At 59.1% G+C, this 24,795-nt stretch overlaps 2 protein-coding genes across 5 annotated transcripts; both read right to left on the bottom strand.

Moving 5' to 3' along the window:
* Nucleotides 1–8,411: 8,411 nt before the first annotated feature.
* Nucleotides 8,412–16,396, bottom strand: CILP2 (cartilage intermediate layer protein 2). Its single transcript, XM_033133465.1, has 8 exons — nt 16,269–16,396; nt 15,242–15,340; nt 14,180–14,452; nt 13,433–13,588; nt 12,237–12,515; nt 11,806–11,914; nt 11,456–11,613; nt 8,412–11,252 (listed from the first exon to the last, which is right to left on the bottom strand). The coding sequence occupies exons 1-8, from the start codon at nt 16,330–16,332 to the stop codon at nt 8,917–8,919; spliced, it is 3,474 nt and encodes a 1,157-aa protein (XP_032989356.1). The 5' UTR covers nt 16,333–16,396; the 3' UTR covers nt 8,412–8,916.
* Nucleotides 16,397–16,910: 514 nt separating this feature from the next.
* On the bottom strand, nt 16,911–24,405 carry YJEFN3 (YjeF N-terminal domain containing 3). Of its 4 annotated transcripts, none has more exons than XM_033133458.1 (6): nt 24,298–24,405; nt 20,920–21,028; nt 19,083–19,193; nt 18,743–18,856; nt 18,516–18,666; nt 16,911–17,176 (listed from the first exon to the last, which is right to left on the bottom strand). In XM_033133458.1, exons 1-6 carry the CDS (start codon nt 24,354–24,356, stop codon nt 16,968–16,970), a joined length of 753 nt encoding a protein of 250 aa, XP_032989349.1. In that variant the 5' UTR covers nt 24,357–24,405; the 3' UTR covers nt 16,911–16,967. The 4 variants fall into 4 exon arrangements, with proteins under 4 accessions (XP_032989349.1, XP_032989350.1, XP_032989351.1 ...); XM_033133459.1 differs by having other exon boundaries at nt 16,918–17,176; nt 18,595–18,666; XM_033133460.1 differs by lacking the exon at nt 18,516–18,666 and having other exon boundaries at nt 16,918–17,176.
* Between the last annotated feature and the right edge of the window lie 390 nt (nt 24,406–24,795).

Below are 24,795 nucleotides of genomic sequence, written 5' to 3'. Positions count from 1 at the left end.
AAATTCAAGTCCTGCCTCTACATCCCATGTGCTGCCCTCCCTGAGCTTCAGTTCCTGTTCTATGAAGTGGGAATAGAAGTAGCGTCGCTGTAGGGCTCCGTGGGACTCTCCTAAATACATCCCTTCAAAGTGCTGAGGGTGGTGTCCACGCTTGCAGAGAGTCTGGGGTTATACTGTCTGCATTCTGCCAAGGGGACACCAAAACAGGAAGACAGGGGGCCTGTCGTCGGACCAAGTTCGGCCTTACTCAGGCTGCCACACTTTCTGTGACCCGCCAGAGGGTGGAGCAGCCCCGCCTCCCTGTCGGTTCTCCACTGTGCCACCAGAGGGCCATCTTACAATGGTCCCGGCCTGATTACTTACTGGGTGCAGGTTTCCCTTCCCTCTAAATCCAGTCCCCCCTCCTCTCCCACCAGGCCCTACAGGGTCCGACTTTGACATCATCTCCCTCTTCACCGGCCCCCTCATTACTTCTCCCATAAGTACATTTCTACCCCAGGGCCTTTGCACTGGTCATTCCCTCTGCCTGAGCATCCTCTCCTCCCTTCTTGGCCTAGCTAACTGCCTCACCCTTCTCCTCTACTCCCAATCCCTTCCCCCTCTTCCCAACCTGACCCCTCCCCAGCTTTCTTCTGCCTTGAGCCTCCTCCTCCTCACTGGCCAGCCAGCATCCTAGGACGTCAGACAAGGGCTAAGGGTGCCTGAGGGGACTAGGTGCATTGTTTTCACAGCCTGGCACCTAGTTCTCTTCTAAAGTAAAGATGAGGCAACTCTGGCAGCTGTGGGCCTGGCTTGGGCTGCACTCTGGGCCTCCAGTTGCAGCCCAGTCTCAGGAACGGGGCTGGGCTGTGTGTCCCTAGAGACCATGAATCCGCCTCTCTCTGGTTCTCAGCCTTATAACTGCCTGGCCAATGGGGATTTTCTGAACCAAAACCAGGCCTGGAGAGGGTTGAAAGGTGAGGAGAGCTGTGGCCTGGGGGTGTTGGTGTGTGTCTGCGATCTCGGTAACCCTATGTAGGTTGTCAAAGTTTTCCCCAAAGCTTCTGGTTGGATTTTGTGATCTCTCCTGGGGCAGGCAAGCACTGTTCTCACCCACCTGGACCCCGGCACTCACCCGATCCACCAGGTTTCCGGACCTCCCTGCATCACCCCCCACGCAGCACCCTAACTCTGGCTCCTCCTCTCACCTGACATATGACCCCACCTCTTCTCACTTGAAGCTTTGTTTGTGACTGTTGCTTCCATCCTGAACCTTCTCCATCTCCAGGGAGTCCCTCTGAGTAACCTGGGAGACGTGGAGTGTCAGAAACCGGGGTTCTGTCCGTGGCGAGGTTGGCTGCACTCCCTGGGCCCTGGGCCTCCTCCCTGGAGGCCCTGGAGTCAGAGGGGCTCAGGTCCAAACCCCTTTCAGGGTTCCCTCCAACCCTCTCTGCACCTCAGTCTCCCACCTTGAAGAACAGCCACAACCTCCTACCTTCCCAAGGCCACCAATAAGGGTGTGATCCTCAAAGTGGGAGTTTTGAGGCCCTCCCATGTGGGAATTTGGAGGCTCCACAGGCCCAAGCCCTAGTAGAAGTTCTCAGACCCCCTGGGCCAGTGCATGGGAAGATTTAGAGGGCTCCCCAAGTCCAGGCCCAAGTTAGGTGGGCTGTGGCAGCTTCAAGGTCCCCCACATACGGTTTCAAGACCCTCCACATCAAGTTTCAAGATGGAAATTCCAAGGACCCCTGCATCAGAGCCTAGTGAGGCTCCATACCCAATCCCTAATAAAGATCTTTGTTCCACTAAGACTCCAGGAGGCATCTCAAGATCTGCCACACCAGAGCCCTAGAGGAAGTCGGTAGGTCCTCACACCCTGGTGGGGCAATTGAGGCCCTGATTTAGGTGTTTTCTGGAGTTTTAATGTCCCTCACCTGACACTACCTCAAAGCCCTAGGGGGAGGGAGTAGCCTAGGAAGGAGAGCTAGGGCTGCTTGGGACACCCCAGCTCCAATCCCTGCCCCTCTCTTGCTTGTTACTGAGCACCTGCGTGCCAGCCAGCATTCAGCAAGACCTGAAGAAGAGAGACTGTTGTTGGCACAGTTCTCAGCAAAAGCACTTGAGGCTGTGAGGTTGGCTGGGAGCTAGATTCTGTGCTCAGGGGTCTCTGTGGTGACCCAGCAAGAATTCACCCAAATCCCCTGCCTCCACTGAGGAACCATGGGAGCCGTGCAGGGTATGTGAACAAGGGAGTGACCAGAGCTTGTGGGAAGCCAGAGACACTCAGGCCCACCAGACACTCAGCTTCCCCTTCGGCCTCCAAGGGCTTCCCCAGCCCAAAGACAAGGCTCCTATCCTAGTGCCAGCAGGGAGCTGGATCCTACTTCCAGAATCGGCCCCTCCTACCCCAGGACACCAAATGAACCCTCTGAGCCTCAGCTTTCCCATCTGTAAAATGGAGTAATAACAGGAACAAATTTACGGGGAGGGGTCAGTGAAGAGATGCAAGTAAAGTGCCTCAGCATCCAGTAAGGGATCAATAAGTGTGTGGGCCACCTGCCCAGCTAGACAGATAGATAGCACTGAAACATGCCCATGGGACGAGGAGCGCATTCTGGGGAGAGACACTCAGGTCCACTTGGGACATACTAAACCCAAAGTGCCTGGGGGAGGTCCTGAGGCCCAGAAGTGGGTTGGACCCATGGAGAGGAGTGGAGTGGGGGGTTCTCAGGCTGCTCTGACCTCCCTCCATGTGTTCAAGGGAGCCAGAGCCTCCTGTGAGAAATCAGCCCAATTATTGTGTCTTTGCTGCTGGGTATGACAGCCGTAAATGGGTGAGCTCCCCATTGTCAGGGGTATGCAAGCAGACAAGGATCTCCAACGGCAGCTGGGCTAGGGAGCCAAGCCAAAAGGCCTGAATCTCCAAGGATACACTAGGAGGCAGGTCACAGCCTGACAACAGGAGACTGAAGGTGGCACGGCCCAGAGGCTGGATTCCCTGGTCAGATAGCAGGTTCCAAAGAGCTAGAGAACGGACATTCCTCAACTCCGGCATTGGGCAGGCCACTCCTGCCTGGTGAAATGTAAGCTGGGCCTGGCCCCGTGGACTGCGTGTTTTTCCAGTGGCTTCTTCAGCCACGGCCTGACCACAACCTAGATTCCGTTGGGTTGGCTATTTCCAAGTGTTTGTTTTCAGCTGGGCCAGACGGCGGGTGAGGGCTAAGGCCAGGGGCGCAGGCCTTCCAAAAGGCGTGAAGAAACACCCCAAATCCCCATTTGGACCTCTCTCTGCCCAGAAGCTCCTCATTAAATCCACTCAGCCAAATGAGAAGGGATGGCAGACAGTCTTGCTGAAGAGGCCCAGGGGGAGCTTGTGTGTCCCATGAAGAGGGGCCTCCCTCCTCCACCAGGACCCAAGGTGCAAAGACACAACCCTGAGCACAACTCACTTACTTAAGCCTTCCCGTTCTAGCCTTCAAATTTTAGCATCAGCTTAGAAACAGGTCAGCAGCCACAATTGCAGGTAAGAAGCCAGGGTTGCTGAACCCTCCCTAGGCAAGGTACTTCCCTCTCTTAGCCCTCCTTTCCTCAGCTGAAAATGGGGATGATAATGAAACCTGCCTTAAGGGGTTGTTGACAGGATCCAAACCAGTGCATCGCAGGTGCTTCATAAACCTGAGGCCTCTTCTATCTCTCCTGGCTGCTTCTGGCTCTGCCTCACCCATCTGACTGAAAGTCCCTGAGGGCAGAGGCTGGCTCCTCAGGGGGAGGTAGTGAATCGGGGTTTGTCTGATTATGTCCCTTCCCTGATCAAAATCCTCACAGACAAAAGGTAAACTCTAACACCAGCATTCAAGACGCTTGGACATCTGATCTTGGTTTGACAAACTCCCGTTCACCCTTCAAAGCCCATATCAAAGGCCCTCTCGTGCAGAAAGCCTTCCCTGAGCCCTCCTCTGGGTTTTCCCAGCCCCTGGCCCTCCTGCTGGTTCAACCCTGACCCCACAGGCTGGGGTATCTGCGCCTGCTCTGTTTTGCTCCTCGGAATGGGGCTCTGTGAGGGCCAGTCCAGATCTGAGCCTGTGTATGATCGAGCATATCTGTACCCACAAATCTGCATGCAGACATCACATGGGAGCACATGCATGCGTGTGTGTGTGTGTGTGTTCATCCCTGTGCCAGGCCCCAGGATGGGCAGCCAGACCACTGAGAGTGGTGTCTTTAGGGGAGTGGGCTGAGAAGGGCTCCTTTATGAAGGAAGAACCGGGGGCGTGAGCAGCTGGCCTCAGCTTCCACCATTAAAGCTCAAGCTCCATCTGGGGCAAGGCGGGGCTGAGGCCCAGGGAAGAGCTGAGTCCTGAGTGGGAGCGCCCCCCTCCCCCGCCTTGGTGGAGGCCCCGCAGGCAGCCTTCGAGGACATACCTGAGGTTTGGCAGCACCCGCTGGCCAGCCCCCAGGGCTGATTCAGCAGGAAGGGATGCAGGACTTCCCAGGAAAAACTTGAGCCCCTCCAACCCCAGGCCCACACCCTCCCCAGGGCCCTGAGAGGGTGGGAGGTACACGTGCACCTGGCTGTGGGCCGGTGTACTTGGAGGGACGGAATTGTAGGCGCCTAGAATTGGCCCTGACTGGGGCAGTCTGCAAGTCCGGTGGTCAGAGGGTCCCCAAGTGCAGGGAGGAAGCAGGGTGACTGTGGGTGTGTCAATGCTCGGTGCCGCTGAGTGACCCTATGGCATGGGCCTGCATGCCAGGGTGTGTCCGCCTGTGTGTCTGTGACGGTGGGGACAGCGTCTAGCATGTCCCGTGTGTCCAGTGCATCGGCAAGGCCAGCCACGTGCACCTCGGGAAGGCTGACTGCATCCAGGGTTGCAACTGAGAGTGGCATTGTAGCCAAATGTGTGACAAGAGAGCGGCTCCAGTGGTGTGGGAGGCAGTATCTGGGGAGGACAGAGTGTGACAAGGACAGTAGGACTTGGAATGATGACAAGGGCAGCCCCTGGCTCCATGTACCACACCCACTGTGCGGCTCGGCGGCTATGACCCCACGCAGGGCAGTGTATGTTGCCCCCACCTCCACCCCTGAATGTCTGTGTCTGTTGTTCCCTCATCCTGAAGCCCCCTCCCTCCCGCCTGCCCAGACCCCCACCCCAGGCCCTGTGGGGGTCAGGACTGCTCTTTCTCTGCTGTCACCCTGCCTCTGTTTCCACCATTAAAGCCCAAGCATTCCCCCCAACCTGACAGCAGCCAGGTCTCCCCGCCAGGCTGGCTCCAATCTTTGGGGTCTGAGACTGGATCATACCCAACTCCAAGGACTGATGAGAGAGACAGACAGGGCTGGGGAAGTGGTGGGTGGCCGAGCCAGGTCCACGAGGCACCAATGGACGAGCCAGCAATGTTCAGCCAGGACAAGAAGCAGCTGGAGGGGAAGGGGCGCTGGCCTGTAGGGTTTGGACCCCACAAGGGCTGCCATGTGGGAGAGAGCAGACCCCAGTTCCATAAAATAAACACTTGGCAACAAACTGAACACCACACCAGCTCTAGGGGAGTCTTTGTAATGAGACATTGTGCAAGCTTCCCCTGCTCTGGCACCTTCTGTGGTTCCCCATCACCCGCCAGAGACGAGACGACTCAGCCTGCTCGCTCAGCCTTCAAAGTCCTGTTCACGTCCCTGTGTGTCTCCCTTCTGCAGCTGCTCTTCATGCACGCCTAAGGTCCCCTCCCCCAGCCTTCACATACACATTTCCAGCTACCCTTTCTGCCTTGCCACCTGGCAAACTCCAAACATCCTTCAAGATCCAGACCCCATGTCCCCTTCTCTGGGAAACATTGCCCTTCCCCCCAGCCCACAGTGTCCCTATTTGCTGTGACCCTGGGCAAGTCTCTTTAGCTGTAAAATGGGGATGTGTATGAAAATCACTCTCTCTAAAAGCCTATTTTGAGCTCCAATATAATAAATACACGTTACATGCCCTTAAAGTGAGTTAGGCCTTGGAGCAGGGAGGGTTTGCATCCAGTCAGTGCTCAATGTATGTTCATTTTTATCTTCCTCTTCCTGGATTCTGTGGTTTTAAGACTCTCGTTTTAAGGATTGTTCCAAGATTTTTCTCCCACTCACAGTGCTAGGAATTTTAAGAACCCCTGGTTCTAAAATTATAAAAGTTTAAAATGCTGTGGGTGGGACCAAGGGACTCCTTGTGCCCTGAGCTGACCCCAGGGTGGCTGGAACTGGGGTCTCTGAGGGGCCTCATACCACCCCCCTACCCCCCAGGCTGATGGGTGTGGTCTGGCAGCTCCAGCTGTGGGGAAAGCAATGGATTTACCAGGAGACTGATGGCCAACTTTCCAGGAGGGAGGGGGCAGGACTCCTGGCTCGGGTGCTAGAATGGGGTCACAAGGCAGAGTCAAGAGGCACAGGACCGGCAGTTCAGGTTGATGGCTTCCTTCTCTTAGAGCCTCAGTTTCTTTATCTGGAAATTGGGGCCAGGAGCCGCCTTCTTGAAGAGTTGTCAGCAGGGAAGGGGAGGAGCTGGGGCTACAGCTCCTGCCCGATGCCAAGTATTCTTGGGCTGTGCCCTCCGCCTGGAACACCCTCCCTAGTCCACTTCCCTCTAGGAGCCCCTGCTCGCTCATGGCCCAGCCACGCCAGCGGGGAGGGGGCTTCAGGATGACGCCCACCCACCCTTGCCCCACCCCAGGGAAGGGGAGCCAGCTGTCTGCCCCAAACCCATCTGCCCCAGGCCTGGCAGTGGCCACAGCCCCAACACTTTCTCAGTGAAAGGTATTTGGCCATGGAGCCTGACACCTCATCACCCTCGGCCTGAAAGCCAGCTTCTCCTGTCTGCTGCAAGGGGAGGCCCCCAACTCCTGCTGTTCCCCAGGACCCCAGCAGGCAGCCCTGAGCAGGGCTCTGGGGCAGGCAGGCTTGGAGTTGGGTCGGTTTGGGTAGGGGGCCTGCCCTTCTAAGCCTCCTTGTCAGCTGGGTGTGTAGACATGGGAAGGTCTGGATAAATTCACAGGCCTCCGGGCTGCCGAGGGGCCTCAGAGCGTCTCCCCTCTCGTCTATCACAGCCTGTCCTGGGAGAGGCTGGGGTGCCAGCACATGGAGACTCCCAAACCTTAACTCCAGCAGAGCCCTGGGGCCCACCCTCAAAAACTGGGGCTGATGCCCTTGAGTTTGCCATCTTCTCCCTGACACTCCAGTCACCTGACCCCCCTCCCTGACCCCCAAGTCCACCCCATGGTCAGGGGAAGGTGTTTCCATGAAGGGAATGGCCTAAGCAAAGGCGTGAGGGCACGAGACGTTAGGAGTTGTCAGATGGACAAGAGCTGGCAGGCCATGTGAGCGCTGACCATACAGCTGTGTTGGGGTCTGCATGTGAGCCTATGTCCCCAAGACTGGGCCTTCTCTAAGCCCCTAGTCTTGGCACAGAGCTCACACCTCTAAATTCTGACAGGCAGATGGTGGGGTGGCATGGAGGGGGTGGGGGCGGGCAGGTGGCTGAGTGGACAGGTGGTGACAGCAGGGCAAGTGGATGGGTGGGTGTGCAGAAGGCCCAGCATGCCCTGCGTTAAGGGAACACCCTGCACCCCCACTCCCTGCCATCACCAATTCCCGGGGGTGATCAGCCAGACACAATACCTCCCATCCCAGGTCCCCAGCAATGCCACTTTGATGTCTTCCAAGGGAGTCTCACATGTATGTTCAGGGGGCCACCAAGGGATCTCCCCTCCTTCTGGGATTCACTCCAAGGCACAGGAAGCCCTTTGCCTCTCTTTTTGGGGCCTGTTTCTCTGTCTGGAAAGTGGGGGTGTGGTTAGAACAGTGCCTGCCCCTGGGGTGCCAGGAGGACTCACCTGTCCACATACACAGAGCATGAGCAAGTGATGGTTCCACCACCTCCAGACTGAGGGTCCCAGAAAGGGCGGAGGGCCCCAGACCATGGCCTTGGGCAACCCAGTCAACTCACCAAGGTGTGGCCAGGTGTCAGCTGGGTAGAACCTAGGGTGCGGCTGCTGTGGCCCCAGCTGAGGAAACCCATGGTGGCCTCAATTCCTGCCACCTGGGGCATACGTGCTTAGCAGGCCCCCTCCCTGCTCACCGCAGCCCCCAGGCACACGGCCAGGCAGGAGACACTGCCACAGCCAGGGCAGTAACGTGCAGTGGTCGCTTACCAGTTGGCTCTGCACACACATCACGGACACACTTCTCCTTGTCTCAGCTGGGCCCACCCGCCTGTGAGAGGCACGTCTGGGGCCTTGTGGGGGCCCCTGAGCTGCCTGCACAGGAGTGTCCTTGTATGTCTGGGGCCTGTTTCAGCAGTTACAAGCTCCATCCTTCATTCCTCAAGACGGACACCATGAGGTGGAGATGAAGCATCTTTAATGGATTCCCCGCCCCAACCCCCTAGAGGTTTCCAAGCACCAAATGTGAGGATTGTGCTGCTCAGCCTCAGAGCCAAGAAGCCGCTTCCCCAAACCTTCACTGGGTCTGGACCCCCACACACACACTCACCCCCATGCCCATGACCAGCCCCACAGGCTTTGTTTCAATAAATAACCCCAAGAACAAAGCTTGGGGCAGAGGACCCGATCAAGCCCCAGCTTAGTGACACACAGGAGGCTCCAGGCCGAAGGTCAGAAATCCCAAGGGGCATAATATTTGAAATCAGGGTCAAAATACAATTGAAATCAGAGCTGGCATGTGAGCTGGGAGCAATTCCCTCCAGCCTCAACAGTCTCCCAGGCTCCCACGATTAGGATGGACTTGAACTCTATTTAACGTCACACAGCAACAATTGCCTGCCTGGCATTTCCACCATCAGACTTGACTCTGAATTCTGAGCAAGGTGCGGGGTGGGGACGTCTGGAGAAGGAGGTGAGACTTCTTGGGGACAGAGGAGTCTGAAGGAAAGCAGAGGAGTGAGGCTGCGGCTCAGGTCACTGCCAGGCCCTGCCCTGGCGGGTACCGAGGGGACCTGCAGGTTGGGCCTGTGCCTGGGCCACCTCGCTCATCTCCCTGCGGATGTCACCAAGTGCTGTCGCTGGGGACTCCAGCAGCCTCTGGAAGAGGCTGGGCCGGCCAGCAGGAGGCTCCCGGCACTGGAAGGTGACAGCTGTGCCAGCATCGGCCTTCATCTCCCTGGAAAAGCCATCAGAGGAGCCATCAAAGCAGCGGCCAATGGCAATCTCCTTGGCCAGTCTTGGGCTCTGGTCAGTGACCGTGTAGACACCGTAGTTGTGACCCAGAGGGTCCAGCGGAGCCAGCATGGCAAAGGCAGCTATGTCATCGGCGGGGGCTGGTGGGGGGTGCCGGGCCAAGTAATCCTGCAGGAGCCCATTAACTGCCACGCGACGGCAGCTGCCCTGGGGCATGATGGTCACCAGTGTCCTGTCCACCTGTCGCTGATCAAACAGCATCCCACTGCATTTGAACTCCACACAAGCGGCAGAAGTTCCAGGGCGTTGGGGGTCTCGGACACTGCGGGCATCCCGCAGCCCGTAGAGCTGGCCCTGGGTGCGCGGGTGGCTGCCCCCCACATTGTGGGCACGGACCATGTACTCCTGCGGGCCTTGAATCTTCACCTTGAGAAAGCAGGCCCGAAACTCCTGAGGGTTGGGCCACCAGGCCAAGAGATCTCCGGTCCAGGAGGCTGGCGTGCCCTCGCGGAACGGGACCACATTGTACTCGTACTTGTCAGCCTCCACCCGCGCGAAGCGGAAGTGGCTGGCCGTCACTGGGGCCTCCTGGCACTCCCGAAGGCTGCGCCACGGGTACACGGGGCCATTGGCCTCGGTGGAGTCGCCAGGCCTGGGTTTGGAGAGGTTGATGCGGAAGCCATTGCGTTTGAGAGCAGGGTCTTCGTGATCTGTGCGGCGGTACCCCAGTTTGTCCAGGTAGGGCTGGGACACGCCCACCGTGCGGGGCAGAGGGCGCGGCTGGGAGGGGGCGGGCTCCAGCTCCTCCCCGCCCAGGGTGGCCGTGACCAGGGCCGTGTAAGCGTCAGGCCTGTCAGCATCGCAGAAGGCGGGGAGGCAGGCGCCATTGGGGCCAGTGACCGCGCTGTCGAAGCGGCCCCAGGCGCGGGGATTGGCCGAGAAACCAGGGGCGGGCTCCAGGTTCACCAGCGTGACCACCACGCCCTCCACCTGCTCGCTGGGCGCGAACTTGTCGTTGGCGTAGGCGCGCACCTTCACAAAGCAGCGGCGGCGCTCCGGCACGTCCAGGTTGAACAGCCGCCGTTCGCGGATCTCCACGTTGCCCACCAGGAAGACGCGCTCCTCCCGGCGGACCCGCGGGGCCGCCGACCCCTCGCGCTGGAAGCCGCTCTCCTCCTCCCACAAGCCCGTATCGGGATTCAGCGACCACAGCTTGAGGGCTTCTACGTGGCCCGCCATGTGGATCTGGTTGGCTGCGACGCGCACCGCCACAGGCCCGGCCTGTAGCTGCTCCGCTGAGCCGGCGGCTCGGAGGTCCACCGCGAACATGCCATAGGTGCGCAGCGGGGCCAGCTCTCCATCACTGTCCACGAAGCGCAGGTCACTGGGGGCGGCGGCTGCCGAAGTGAGATCTCGCGGGTCCACGAAGGTTATCCTGGCTTCCACAGCCCCCGCATAGGGTTCTCCATCGGCTCTGCGGAAGGCTCCAGGTGGGAGGACCAGCTCGCCCAAGGGGGGCTCGCCTTCCAGCTCCCCAAGGGGAAGCGTGTTGATCTGGCTGGCATCTAAGATGACAGGGGCTCTCTTCCGCATGGCCTTGACCTCATGGTACACACCAGCACCTCGAGGGTCAAAAGGCAGGACCCTGACAGTGTCCATGAACTCGCCGCTGGGGTCCACAAAAGTCATCACCAGCCGCTGGGTAGAGGGCAGCACCTCGATGGTGAAGTCACCCTGGTAGGAGGTGAATCCGATGGGCTCCTGGCCCAACAGGATCTGGGCAAAGCGCAGGGGCTCCCCTGAGTCAACAGCCACCACGCGTCCCCGGACCAGCCCCCTCGGGGGCAGACACTTCTGGCAGCCACACTCGACCACCACCTTCACTGGGAGAACATAACTGGAGCAGCGGATCTCCCTGCTCTCCAGGCGGCGCACAGAGCAGCAGCGGGAGCCCGAGTCCCCACACCTGGGGCTGGAGCCTACAGGGCTGGGGCAGAGGGTGTCAGGGCAGAGGCCCACATCCAGGTAGGCAGGGCCACTGCCCGGCTGACTGCAGTCATCTGGGAGTTTGATCAGGTGCTCACGAGGCTGGGGGTCGCAGGCTGGCTGTCCCGGGGCTGGGGAGCAAGAAATCAGCCAGTTCAGGGTAAGGGGGAGGACTCCATCTGAGGCTACGGGTGGGGGCCTGGACTGGGGTCAGGGGTTCTGTGGGGGCCTGGGATCGTAATCAGCAAGGTCAGAGATCAGTCTGACATTGGGGCTCCATTTCGGGCTGGGTTAGGACATGCTCAGCATGTGTATGTGGGGGCAGGATGCTCACCAAGCACGGTGAGCTGGGCGGTACCCGAGCGAACAGCGCCCGCGTCATTCCACGCTTTGCAGTGGTAGGTGCCTGCCTGGTCTAGGCGCAGCCCCCGCAGCTCCAGGTGGGCTCCATACCGGTGCTCTCGTCTGTCCAGCAGGGTCCCGTTGTGGAACCTGGGTGGCGGGTGGGTAACACCATGGAGGCCCTCGGCACAGAGGCAGGATTGTACCCACCCCACCCTGCACACAGCCCAGGGAGGGTACAGAGAATCTCCCTCCGGGTCTCTGAGGCGCCACATATCACAGGAAATTCAATCCAATCCCAAAGCTGGCATGAGGCCCTTGAGCATGAGTCGGGGCACTCACCAGAAATATTTCTTGGGCATAGGGATGCCTGAGGCTTTGCAACAAAAGGTCACATTCTGGCCGGCCTCTCGAACTCGGGACTCAGGATGCTTCACCAGGTAGGGTTTCTCTGGGGGCAAAGACAGCAAAGGTCAGGGCACTGCCCCATCCCAGCTTCTCCCAAGGACCCTGGGAGAAGGGTCCTTCATTTCCAAGGATGCCCTATTCCCCCAACTCAAGTTCACCCCATATCTACTCAAGACAATGACCTATCTTAATTTTCCCTCCACAATTCCATGTCTCACCTTCTACCTTCGATGACTGCGTCACATCTCATTTCTGACCCAGGGAATGCGTTCCATCACATCATCCCAATCCCAAGCACTTGGCGTCACCCAGAACTTCCTCCCTAGTTCCTTCCCCCCTCACCCCCTTTACCACAAGGGACTTACCCAACTTATCAAGAACAATAGTGACCACAGCAGACATGGAGCTGTTGGCCTGGGACTGGGCCATGCCAGCAGAGAAGCCATCCATTTGGGCACTAACATTGGCACGGCTGCTGGCACAGACTCCAGGCATCCCGAAGGTTCCATGGGCATCACTGGTAGCCACAGTGCCAGGCCAGTCTCTCAGGGACACCCTGGCCCCTGGCAGCGGTCGGCCAGATGAGGTGACCACTGAGCCCAGGAGGATGTGGTTGGGGCATCCGCACGTGTTGGGGCTGCACCCTGGAAGACAGAGAAGCAGAGGAACCTATTTAGCAAAGGTACCTCAGCATGGCCCTGCTTGGAGCAGCGCCTTGTGTGAGGGGAAACATGGGGCTCAGTGGTCAGGGCTGGGCAGGGGGAGGAACATGCAGTCCAGAGAGGTGAGGAAGATGCCCTGGAGAAGGAGACAGGAGAGGTAACTTTCACAGGACCAAGAGGCTCCTTCCAGCATCAGAGAAATGCCCAGGCCGGGGCTGGGGGCCCAGCAAGGGACTGGGTCTTGGGCCCAGAACATCTCCTTCCCCTCCCAACACGGTGGTTGCTCCATAAAATGGAAAATTCCACTGGAAACTTCAGGACAGAGGCGCCGCTGGGAGGGCAGAGCCAGGCGGGGTAGGGTGGGGACCCCACTACCCCATTGGCCACGGTGCTCCCCCACCCTGCAGTGGGCTCTGCGGGCACAGTCTCCAGACCGTGTTTGTGGAGCCCAGGCTGGATTGGAATTTCCAGTTGCCTCCTGGCTGGCCTGGTGTCTGGCCCTGGGAGGGCCTGGGTATCGTGTCTGCCAGGGTGTGAGCGCGTGTCCGCGTGGGCGTAGGGGACCAGCAGAGGCTGCGAATGCCGCGTGTGTGCACCCCAAGTGTGAGCCCACTTCTGTGTGTGTCTGAGTCCACCGGGGGAGATCTACACACTCGGCCGTGCACACAGGGGAAGCTCCCCCTCAGATCTGCCCACGACTGGAAACGCCCCTCCAGGCGTCCTCCAGTCCAGATGTACGCTGTCACCAATGCTCCACGAGAGGCGGAGCCCAAAAGGGAAGGAAGGGCCAACCTCCCGGTGAACCAAGTTCCATGCCAGCCCGTGAACCGGAGCTCCGCCTTTCACCCAGGCCCCTTCCTTTCTAAGTTCGCCCCTCAACTGGCCCCGCCCCGTCCTACCTGGACATCGAGGGCGCACACACTTCTGCGCCTCCAGGGGACGCCCCGGACATGCATTCTCAGCAGGGCTTGAGCAGCGGCGGCGGCGCAAGCGACGGCCTGGCCCGCAGCTCCCTGAACAGGAACCCCACGGGCCCCACGCACTCCACGCGGCCTCTGTGGTGAGGGCGGTGTGGGGGGGAGAAGGTTAGGCGGCTGCCCACCCTAGGGACTGAGCTTCCTGGTGACAATGTGGGCCTGGAGGACGCCCCCGCCACGTGCATCCAAGGGCAGGTACTCCAAAAAGAAGTCCTGCCCACTGCTTCCACCAGTGCTTCCCCACGCGCACCTGTTGAAGGTGCAGTTGAGGTATCGCCCCGGCCCCCCAGGTAAGCTCTCCGAGGTTAACCTGCTGTTCTACTTGCGTCCCTCATACAATTTAAGTTCAAAACACGCCCCACAGAACGCAGCTGTTACAGGTGAGCAAATTAGGGCAGCGAGAGGGAGATGCGCTCCTGTAGGCCTTTCCTGTACCCTACCTGTGTCCCCAGCCCCTCCCTCCCAAAGCTCCGCCTCTATCCGGTCCTGCCCACTGCCTGGGCCCTGCTCCCAAAGGACCCCGCCTCTTCCTAGCCACGCCCACACCCACACGCCTTTGCCTCTTTCCCCAGCACCACCCACCTCCGTTTCACCCACCTGGGAGGTCCCTGCCTCTCGCAGCCCCGCCCACCCCACGCAGGCCCTGCCCTCCCTGAGCCCCGCCCTCACCGAGCGGGCAGCGGAAGCGCACGTGGTAGTTGGAGCAGCGGCGGCCGCGCGGCTGCTCGCGGTTGAGGCACCAGAAACCACGCACGGGATTCAAATGCACACGCTCGCCGACGGTGGACGGCAGGGCCCAGTCCGTGGTGCGCGCCTCCAGCGCTAGCGGCTGCGGGCACACGCGCGCCGGCCCGTAGTAGAAGCGGATGGCCGCCAGGCTCTCGAAGTCGCCGTCGCCGCCCGGGTGGTCCACGTTGAACCAGGATGTCCATTCGCTGGCCTCTGCGGGCACAGCAAGCGCTGGGACCCGGGCCGCAGCCTGCCGGGCCCCATCTGCGTGGTACGGGCCTTACATGCTGTCTAAGCCAGGCCCTCTTTCCTGCCAGCCTAGTGACCACGCGCTAGCTCAGACCGCCTATGGCCCTGCCCGGATCCGGAACCATTTAGGGCAGAAGGAGCTGTGAAGGGGTCCCTGGGAGGTTGACTTCCCTTTGACCAGCCGTAGTTCTGCCCAGTGCTTGAGCTGGGGCATCGGCGCACGCTGAGGTCTTGCCACTGTCTCACCTGCCCCCACCTTCAGAATTCAGAACCCCTGAGGTGTGAGAAACCCGCCTGACACCAGCCCTAGCTGTGGCTTTCCATTGTCTGGCAGCTCTCTGCTAACAACAGCTGGGGCCTTGCTCAGTTCCCTGTGAACCCACCACAAGCAGGAAGGGACTGGCCTCCCATATCAACCCCGCAGGGGGGGCTCACTCCGTTTCAGATCCAAAAGCCAGTCAAATAGAACCGTCCTAGCCTGGAAACTAGAGACCCAGGTTCCAGAACTCCTGCTTTTCCTGTATGGTTCCACCACCCTTCGGTTTTCTCCTTAACAAACAGCCTGGATTCTTACCTCCTACTTCCTAAAACTTCGCCCTCTTAGGGCACCATTTCACCGGGCTGTCATGTTCAGGGACCAGAGCAGTACTGGGCTCTTTACACAGCTTGTGTGCCCTCCTCAAATGACCCCACCAGTCAGAGCTCACACAACAGTCCACAGCAGAGCCAGGACTCGCACCCAGGCTGACTCACCTTCCCAGTCCTCCAGGGTTGGTGAGGGCTGGCCAGGGCCCAGCGATGGACCTTCAAGGCCCCACGCGGTCGCTGTGGGCTCCTCAATGGGGGTGGTGCCTGTGGAAGGGGTGAGGGGTGGGAGGAAAAAAGGGATGCTGATGGGGACCCCTGTGAGCTCCCTTTATGTGAGGTGCTGCCATGATCATCCCCATTTCACACGGAAGAAAACTGAGGCTCTTAGAAGCCAGAATCCAGCTCTGGCTGACCCCAAGGACTGCAGTACCCCCATCCTCCAGGAAACTTCCCCATGACCCCACAGCCCCCCATCCAAAGCTCAGACCCAGCCCTACTCCATGAAGTCTTTCCGCCCTGCCCCCCAGACCCAGTTTTCCCCCTAGGAGTGTTCTGCCCTCAGGTTGAGCTGCATTCCCCTTTGTCCATTTGCCTGCTGAAGTTCCTCCCTCTGTCCACCTTCCATCTCTACACTTGGGGCCAACACTGCCAGTAGGAGGTCTTTGGAATTGAGCCTGGCTTCTCTGGCCTCGAGTTGTCTGAGATAGTTGGGCTGGGCAATGACCTCAGACAATTCCCGTCCCTCTTGAAGCCTCAGTCTCCGCATCTGAGAAATGGGCCCAGTTCTCCACTCCACTGAGTGTTCCAGGGATTGGACTTTCTTTTCTGAGTGAGAGGTGTGTGGACCGGAGGATTCAGTGTCCAGACGCCGCGCCGAGACAGGTACTCCACGGTCGGCAGGAATCCAGGAGAGCCTAACAGTTCATATCCAGACTCCAGGTGCCCCTCCCATCTCTTCGAGAATGGAAGAGAGTGAACAAGATCCCATTCCCACCCCAGGCGGTCCTTGGGGCTCCATCTCCCCGGTACCTCTCCCCCCCCCGCACTTCCCCCCGCGGGCTGGCAAAAGGGACCATGGCCCGAGGAAGCGAGTGGTCCCTTGGTTCTCTCTCCAGTTGCGGCTGCATGCCAGGCCCACTACCAGACGTTCAGGCGCCTAGGGGGCTGGGCTGGGGGTCTGGGGGCGCCTCACCTCGGGCCCCCGCCAGGTGTGCGGCTACGACGCAGAGGAAGAGCAGTGGAGGCGGTAACGCCATGGCCGGGTCCAAGCGTCTAAGGGAGGGTCCGGGCTCCGCCGCGCGCTCGGGTCGGACTCCCGCGGGTCTGGTGGCCGCTGGGGCTGAGGGTGGGGGCGGGACGCGACCGCAGGCCCCGCCTCGCCCAGGCCCCGCCTCGCCCAGGCCCCGCCCCATCCAGGCCACGCTCCTCGGCCCTGAGTGACTTCGGTTGCGTGAGCAACCTCTCTGGGTCGTCGCCCCCCCCTTGGTGCGTCTGCCTGTGCCTCCGCCCTCAGGCTGGCGTGAGTCCCCCGGTTGCGGGCTGGAAGTCCCTTCCTCCACCCACCTTCCATTCTCCACGTTGGGTCCCAAGCTGCCCGAAACTTCATGCTTTAGGCAGCCAGAAATCCTCCATCGAATTGAATTTTAACGCTATGGCCTTAGGCCACTAGAGCAGGCTGGAAGTCCCACCCTGAGTCTACCTTCCACGGAGGCCAGCGGAAAGTCCCACTCTGCTACTGCCCTCCATCCCTCCCGCCTTGGGCCGCCTGGCGACCGGTGGGAACTCCCTCCCCGAGTGTGCCCACCCGCGGCGCACAGAGGAGGCGAGGCGAGGCGGTGGTGGGTCGTCTGTTTATTGACGCACGTCCAAGCTGCGTGGGTGCGGGAGGCGGTCACAGCGCCGCCACGCAGTCGGTGCCCATGTACCCCGGCAGGCGCAGAGCGAACTTTCGGCGCACGTCGTCCGGCACAAACCTGCCGGCCACGAAGTGGTGGCGCCCGGAGAAGCGGCCGGCACAGAGCTTGGGCGCCGCCAGCGATACCAGCACGTCGGGTTGCAGCCCGTCCTCGCCGTCGCCACCGCCGGTCTCCGCATCCCAGCCTGAGGGAGGAGGGGCGGGAGGGGGGATGGGGAGCTGGGAGGGGTGCTCGCCCTCAGAAGAGAGTCCTGCCACCCCACCAGCCATCAACCCTTCCCCATCAAACCCAGCCTCTGCTCTCTGACACGTGAGTCTTGGTCAGACCTGCCTCTGCATTAAAAAAAAAAACAGCCTCCACCCTTAGACCAGTCTCTTTCCCTCCTTGGAGGTGTTTCCCTCCCCTTCTAGCCAGAGCCTTGCCCTCATACTTTGCTGCCCTTCTTCCCATCCTGCTACCGAATCTTCCTTCTCCATCTGACTCAACCTCTGCCTTCAGTCTACATCATTTCCACTGCTGCCCTGTCCCAATCTGACCCATGCCTCTGCCAGTGTCTGTCCCCATACTCCCTCTCTATCAATCCTGATTTTCCCCTCTCAGATTAGAGCCTCTTTCCACCCAGACTTCCCAGCCAGCCTGCCCCCTTTCTGACCAGATCCCCACTCAAAGGACAGCCTTGCGTCCATCCTCAGACAGGCCTCCCCCATCAGACCTGTCTCCTTGCCTCAGGTTCTTGCCTCTGACAGGATGTGCCCCCTTCGCCAACCAACTTGAGCATCCATCCTCCTCCCTCTGACTAGATAGTCTTCCCTCTGACCTGACATCCCTGCCTTCACCTGCCGGCTAGAGCTTGTCTTTTGACTTGGCAGGACCCCACCATCTCTGCCACCTCTCAAAAGATCCTCCACCTTCAGACTAGGGAACTTCCCTTGTCTCCTGCCTCTGACTGGAGTCTGGGGCCACTAACTAAAAGCCTTCTTCCTCTTACTTTAATCCTATCTGTGACCCTAGCCCCCACCCTCAGACTAGACAGCCCACCTCCTCATAGCCAACACCCCTCCAGCTCTGTGGCACCCTGCTGAGATGGCACTGGGGTCTTGCAAGCCAGGGGACATCCCCATGAGTCCGGCCACCCCCTGTGGAGGGTCCAACTGGCCAGAAGCTGTTTGTTCCGTCTGCCCATGGCCTAATGGCTCCAACAGGCATGGGGCGGCGGCCAGGATGGGCGAGGCCTTTGCTGAGTGAGCTCACGTCTGCCTGGGCAACTGGGCCAGGGTGGGCAGCGGGCACGCTGGACTGGGTGTGGGGGGGCAGGGGGACACAGGGTCACCTGGGCAACAGCCTTGGTCTTCCTCCTCTGAGGGATGGACGTGACTCTCTGCCATACTCAGAGTGCATGATCCATCCACACTGGGGAAACTGAGGCTCAGAGTGGGCAGACAAGCCAGGGCACCAGAAGCCAGAGCACAGGCCCCCCCACCATGTCCCCCAGGCCCTGACATGCCCCCCTCTGCCTGGCATGCCTGAGGGAATGTCCAGGCTCACAAGGGGGATGGACAGCAGCTTGAGCGTAGCTAGCGCACGTGTGCAGGGGCCCCCAACCTCACAGGGCTCCACGCCGGGACCCAGCACGGCATCCACCACCAGCCCATAGGCGTCATTGACGAGCTGGACCTGGGGAGGGCAGGCAGGGTCAGGTTGGCCTTGGGACACCATCCCCACCTGCCCTCAGTTCCCGCTCAGCACTGACCTCTGTGGGGAGATAGGACAGAAAGGGGATGTCCATCTTCTCGCACTGGGTGGTCAGGTCCTGGTGCAGCGGGTCCAGTGAGCGTGTGGGGTAGAAGATGGTCGGTTCGTACTCCTGGGGAGGGGGGTAGGATAGGATCAGTGGAGGGGCCTGTCCAGGCTCTGCCAAGACCCCAGACTTGACACCAGGTAGCAGAGGCTGCCTGGGGCAAGCACTGGGCATATTCTGTAACCTGTCCAGCCTGTGTTCCCCTGGGACACTACCAAGAGGAGGAATCAATTTCTACCAGGATGGGGTGGGGGCATGACCCTGAGAAGCCAAGGGGGTCCTTGCTACTCACAAACACCCGCAAGTGCCGGGCACAGACCAGCCCCACCGCCCCGTTCTGCTCCGGGCCGCACACGACCAGCACTGTCCTCTGCTTCCGGGAGAGAGTAGGCAAGGGGAACACCTGGCAGGGGGCACAGCAAAAGCAAAAGCATGGAGCTAGAAATTACTCCTTGCTCAGGTGGGGAAACTGAGGCCCCACATAGAGGAAGGGACAGGGCTTTGGCCTGGAGGCAATAGGATAGGACAGAAGGAGGGGCATTCTGGGTGAGGGGGAGAGCCTCTGGGGCCTCAGTTTCCTCCTTAGAGACACAGAGTCCTTGCCTCAGGCTCTGCCAAGCCAGGAAAACGTGCCTCCTGCTACCACCAGGCAGCGGGACTGCGGTTTGTTTATTCTCGGCCTGAGTTGCAGACATTCCTCCACCTTTTTCCACTGCAGTGGCTGCCCTGCCCCCACCCACTTTCCAGGCCTCAGGCCCTCCCGGAGGCCCCAAAGTTGGGGGGAAGGAGGTAGTTTTCCAACCTGCCATGCCCTCTCTCCGCCTGTCGCTCTCCTCAGCCTGTCTTCACCTCTCTTTCTGTATCTCAGACTCTCTTGTGTCTCTCTCCATCTCTCTGTGTCCCTTTGTCTCAGTCTCTCTCTCTCAGACTGTCTGCGTCTCTGTGGGCCTGTGCATCTCTCTCCCTTAACACTGAGTTAAGCACGCTGGTGCTAGAGTCCCAGCCTGCCCTGACTCTGCGTGGCCTCAGCTCCATCTCCTCTCACAGTCTCAGTCTGCCTTTATCAAATAGGAGTGACAATGGCTCTGACAGGCCCATAGGACCTCTCCCTGGCCCCAGAGTGGCTCTGCGAGGCCCAGCCGTACTCTAACCTCCAACCACACAGAGGGGAAGTTATCCATCCCATTTTTGTCTCCTCCCCAAGGTCTCAGTGAGGTCCTGACCAGCCCTGGGACCCACCACACCACATTCAGAGTCAGGGAGGGGGAGGGCGACATCTCCTGGCTGGTGGGGACCAAGGAGTTTCCAGATGGACTTGGGACTTTCAGGGCAAAAACTGGAAGGTTGATCACCCAGAGCCAAGCAGTAGTTTACTACATTGGCTTTGCTTCTGTGACTTAGATTTTCACCATTTCCTTCTCCTTTGGGCATCTCACTTAGGATGTTTCATTTGGAACTAAAAACATTTATATATATATATATATATAAAATTGAGTCCACATAAAGAAATTGAGTTTTTTAAAAAAGTATACAGCAGTAAAAAGAAGAGGAAGAGGAGAAAGTTTACATGCTTGAGCCCTGACTCTATTGGGCACTTTTTAAGGCGTTTACGTCTATTAACTGGTGTCAGTTTTGTTACCTTTGTTCAGAGGTAACGTGAGGTATTGTTATTGCTTTTACTCTTGAGTTCCTTGCAGGCACCTCGAGGATGGGGGATTTGCCCCAGAGCCAGACACAGCTATGCTTCCCATCCCCTGGGACCCTACTCAGGCTCCTCCCCACTTCTGAGCCTCAGTTTCCCCACGTAACACAGGGTTGTTTGCAGGTACTCAGACTGCAGGAGCGAATGTCCCCTATGCCCAAGACCCAGGAAGTGGCAGAGGCAGGTGTTCATTTCTGCACCGCAAGGGCCCTGCGGCAGCTTCAGTCTCCGCTCTGACCCGCAGTGACATGCTGGGTCCTGGGCTCCTGCCCGGTCTGGCCCAGTGATGAACCTCTCCGGAAGTCAGTTTCCTCATCTGAGTGATGGGCTGGACCATCCTGGCCATAGGGGTCATGCAGCTAGGCCTTGGCTCTGGTGGGCTGGCCATCTGGCTGGGGTCAAGGTCCGAAGGTCAGGGATTAGGTACCTTGGTCACAGCCACAGCACTAGCATGGCCACACAACTCCACCAGCTGCTGCCGCCCAAAGCGATAATCCTCTAGCAGCTCCCGCTCCAGTGCAGCCGCCTCCTCCGTGCTGGGGGACGGAGTGGAAAGAGACGCTCAGAGACAAAGAGAGACGAAGACAGAGACCTAGAGACAGAGGCTCGGATGGAGCCAGAAATATTCCACCAAAGTTCCAAGCCAGTCAGTCCCTGCCGCCACTCCCCATCTGACTCGCGCGCGCGGTCGTTGGAACTTGGCAGGCAGCGGGAGGTTTGAGTCGAAGCCTGAGGCGCGGGCGCCCTCTGGTGGTCAAGGAAGCACGCGGCGGCGCCTGTTGGTTCTTCTATTGCCCCAAAGGGTGGGAGACCAAGAGGACCCATACGCCATCAACCCCCAAGACGGGAGGAACCCAGAAAGAGGAATGGGGCGTGAAGAACTTTGATGGGGGCTCTGGGCAGGTTTTAGGCAGAGGGAACCATTGATTGAGCTCCAGGTCACCGGAGGCAGCCAGCTGGACTAGGGGTGCCTGGGTGAGGAGGGTTGTGAAGGTTGCAGAGGAATTTGATGGCTCACTTAGGGAGGGCGATGTAGGGCTTGGAGCCCTGAGACTCATTGATGACTCCTCTTCAAAGGCAGTGGTAAAATTCGAATAATTGTGCCCAGAGATATGGGGCCAACTTACTTGAGGTGAAGAAGCTCTGCCACCAACTTGCTGACTGACTAGGGTATGTTTCATCTTTCTGCATCTTGCTTCCTCCTTTGCCAAAGTGAAGGCAGGATGGACTAGATAGTTTTAGAGGCCCAATTCAAAATGCAAATGTGGGGCCCCTTGTGGAAAAATTAAGAATTTCAAGATGGTGATAGCAGAGCATTAAACCAAGTGTTGGGCCATTCCTTCTAAGAGCAGGGACCAAGCTGGCCCTGGCTTAGGGGCCTTGCGAGGAGCCTGGGCTTGGTGGCCGCTGAGACGGAGAACTGGGTTTGAAGACAGGTGTTCCTCACTCCACAATCAAGGGTTGGGCAGCTGGGCAGGGTCTATGGCCTGATGCCAGCTTCCCCCAGGCAGGACCCCTCACTGCTGGGGAACAGTACCTACCCCTAGCTCAGCAGACCCTAGACAGGGTAATAATGATAATAATAAAATAATGATCATGATAATACCAGGCCCCAAAGAGTTAGAAGAACATCCAACAACTCAGAGAAATTAAGTGGCTTGCCCAGGGTCATGCAGGAAGCAAGGAGGAAAACTGAGACTTCACCCTTGATGTCTGTCTCCAGAGCCACGGTCAAAGTGTGAGCAACACAGCAGAGGCACACCTACAGATGGTAGAGGTTTGTGGGAATGAACCCTAGGTTCCCTCCTTCAAGTTTGAGGAAACCAGCACCTTTGGGCTAATTTTACAGTGTGATCAGTCCAGGCAGGCAGGAGGGATAGAAGTGGGGAATAAGGAGCGCTGTGGGATGGGGAATCAGATCAGGGAGGGCTTCCTGGAGGAGCTGGCCTGGAGTACTATGGGAGATAATCCAGGTGGTAAGAACAGCGTGGGCCAAGGCATTGTAGTGGGAATGAGCTTGGCAGGTTCAAGGGACAGAAGGGAGTCTGGTATGGTTGGAGCAGAGTGAGCGAGACTGAGAAACTGGGTCAAGAACACACTTTAGGGGCCCACGCAGATGAGGGAGATGAAGGCTGAGAGCAGGGTGGGTGGCCACATGCCCTGAGATACCAGCAACCAGAGCCAGATTCAATGCCGGGCTTGTGTTCAGCCAGTATGGGATGACACTGAAGTACTGGGTGGAGAAAGCAACTCACAGGAGGGACAGATGAAGAGCCCTGCCCACCCCCCAGGCTGGTCCAGCTCCCCAGAAAATCTTTTGAGAATGTGGCTTATTTCTCTGCAGTTCTGGCTGCAGCCCCCACAGGAGGGCAGGGCAGGGGGGGATGAGGAGGACGGGAGGACTCTCCATTCCTCCTCCTCTTCCTCTGTCCCTGGGGTGGTGGCTTTGGGTGGAGTGTGAGTGGAAATCAGAGCCAGTGGGGGAGGGGGAAAGGTGGTGGCTCAGTCATGAGGGTTCCTCTTGCTTCCCCCAACTTCAGCCCCCAGAGGAGAGACGCTGAGGCCTACAATTTGCCCACCAGTCCCAAAGGGGCTGAGGTGACCTGTTTTCAAGGGAACTGACCCTGACATTCCCAAAATGCTTCGAGGAGGGGGCTCTTTTGGAGGTGAAGCCGAGGCCAGAGTGCCCCATGTCAGACCGAGACGCTCCCTGTGGTCTCGGCTCTCCCTGCCTCCATCCTCGAGCCTCTTCCCGGCAGCCCTCCATCACTGCTCATCTCACTGCCTCCAGCAGTCTATGCCCTGCTCCACACACACACACCCACAACACGAGCAGAGGGAGCTTTGAAAACTTGAACACCAGATCGCAGCAGCCCGTCACAAACCTTCTTAAAGCTCCCCAGTAGTCAGAGAATATTCAAAGCCCTCATCACACCTATATGCCCCTCAGTCTCCAACCTCATTGCCTCGACCCCCCCCCCAAATTCAGTGTTCCACTCCTACCCACCCCTAGAGCCCCATCACTTTTCAGTTGGTGTTTGAGACCCCACACAACTGGCCCCTATCCCAGATGAAGTCATAGTTCCAGCTTCTAGAACATTCTTCTGGATGTCCTGGGTGTTTAGGCTGAATCTGGACACCAGCCAGTCACTGGACAATATCTGCCCTGAGAAAAGGCGCTAATTAGACAGTGGACAGAAGTGACGGGACAAGGGGCTGTTGGATGAATATGGTTTCCAGTGAGGTCCCCTCCACACACACACAGACCCACAGCCCTGCTTGGGGTCCCATATCACACAAGATGATTTAGGACAAGGTGGGAGACAGCCACAGCTGCCAGATCGACCCCAAATTTACCAATCCACTGGCAAGTAGCTCGTGTTCAAGAACCAGCCTAGCCCTAGCTCAGGCAGTGGTTCCCCTCCCCAGGCCTGTTTCCCTCTCTGGACTAGGTGATAGCAGCAGGTGGACCATCAAGGGGGGTCTGTGAGTTGGAGGAGCTGAGAGTAAGAGTTCAGATGCAGGAGGGATGGGGGCTCCAGTCCCTGGACGTGGAAAGGGGAGGTGGACCCTGGTCCGGGTAAGGGGTGATGAGGGCGAGTAGCCGTGCTCATGAATAATCCATGAGGGGCGGGCCTGTCGGAGATGCAGTTTCCCGGGCAACGCAGTTTGGAGGCATGGGCAGCTGGCAGGCTGCCTCTCCAGCGAAATGCCCGGTGGGCCTCGGATTCCGTGGGTCCCCTCCCAGCCATGCCCCCACCTCCGGGTCCCCAGCTGGCTCCCTGCCTCTCAGTCCCCGGCTGACCTGAGGAAATGCCGCTCCTCAGGCGCCTCGGCCAGGTCCCTGCCAGCCGCGCTGCTCATGATTCGAGGCGAGCCGGAGCGGAAGCGCAGTACGACTGCCGCCGACTCCTTTTAAGAGCAATCCATGCAGGCCCGTCCCCTCCCCGCCCACCCTGCGTGCTCGCCATTCAGGAGGCGCTGCGAAGGTGGTACACGCAGCCATTGGTAGGGGGGGAGCAAGCGGACTTAACCTTTTCATGGCAGGAACGGAGCTGCTGCGGGGATGGAGGGGAGCCAAGGCGTGCTGATACTGGCAGCGAACGAAGTTTGGAAGGGCAGCGATGGGTCAGTCACCCCTGCTATGGGATTAAGGGGACCCACCCCTGCCACCACCGTGCACTCCTCTCCAGGTCCCTACCCCACCACGCTGTGCCCAGGTGAAGCCCCCAGCCTGGAGTGGGGGGCTGCAGAGCAAACATGATTTCAAAAGAGGTAGGAGTCCAGGCATGTTTGGGAGTCG

The sequence above is a fragment of the Rhinolophus ferrumequinum genome, chromosome 18 (genome assembly GCF_004115265.2).
Source record: "Rhinolophus ferrumequinum isolate MPI-CBG mRhiFer1 chromosome 18, mRhiFer1_v1.p, whole genome shotgun sequence".
Taxonomy (NCBI): Eukaryota; Metazoa; Chordata; class Mammalia; order Chiroptera; family Rhinolophidae; genus Rhinolophus; species Rhinolophus ferrumequinum.
The sequence above is the reverse complement of the archived record's forward strand: the minus strand, read 5'-3'. Positions and strand labels throughout refer to the sequence as shown.

Bases quoted from the DNA above. Each gene is read 5' to 3' on its own strand.
- YJEFN3 (XM_033133458.1), bottom strand. From the start codon at position 24,356: ATGAGCAGCGCGGCTGGCAGGGACCTGGCCGAGGCGCCTGAGGAGCGG. The intron at 18,857-19,082 runs GTGAGTAGCAAG...CCCCCTCCCCAG, and splicing joins CCCGGCACTTGCGGGTGTTT to GAGTACGAACCGACCATCTT. The intron at 17,177-18,515 runs GCATGCCAGGCA...CTCCTCCCTCAG, and splicing joins GAGCCTGGACATTCCCTCAG to GCTGGGATGCGGAGACCGGC.
- CILP2 (XM_033133465.1), bottom strand. From the start codon at position 16,332: ATGGCGTTACCGCCTCCACTGCTCTTCCTCTGCGTCGTAGCCGCACAC. The intron at 14,453-15,241 runs GTGAGTCAGCCT...CTGTGCCCGCAG, and splicing joins AACCCTGGAGGACTGGGAAG to AGGCCAGCGAATGGACATCC. The intron at 11,614-11,805 runs GTGAGTGCCCCG...CCCGCCACCCAG, and splicing joins ATGCCCAAGAAATATTTCTG to GTTCCACAACGGGACCCTGC.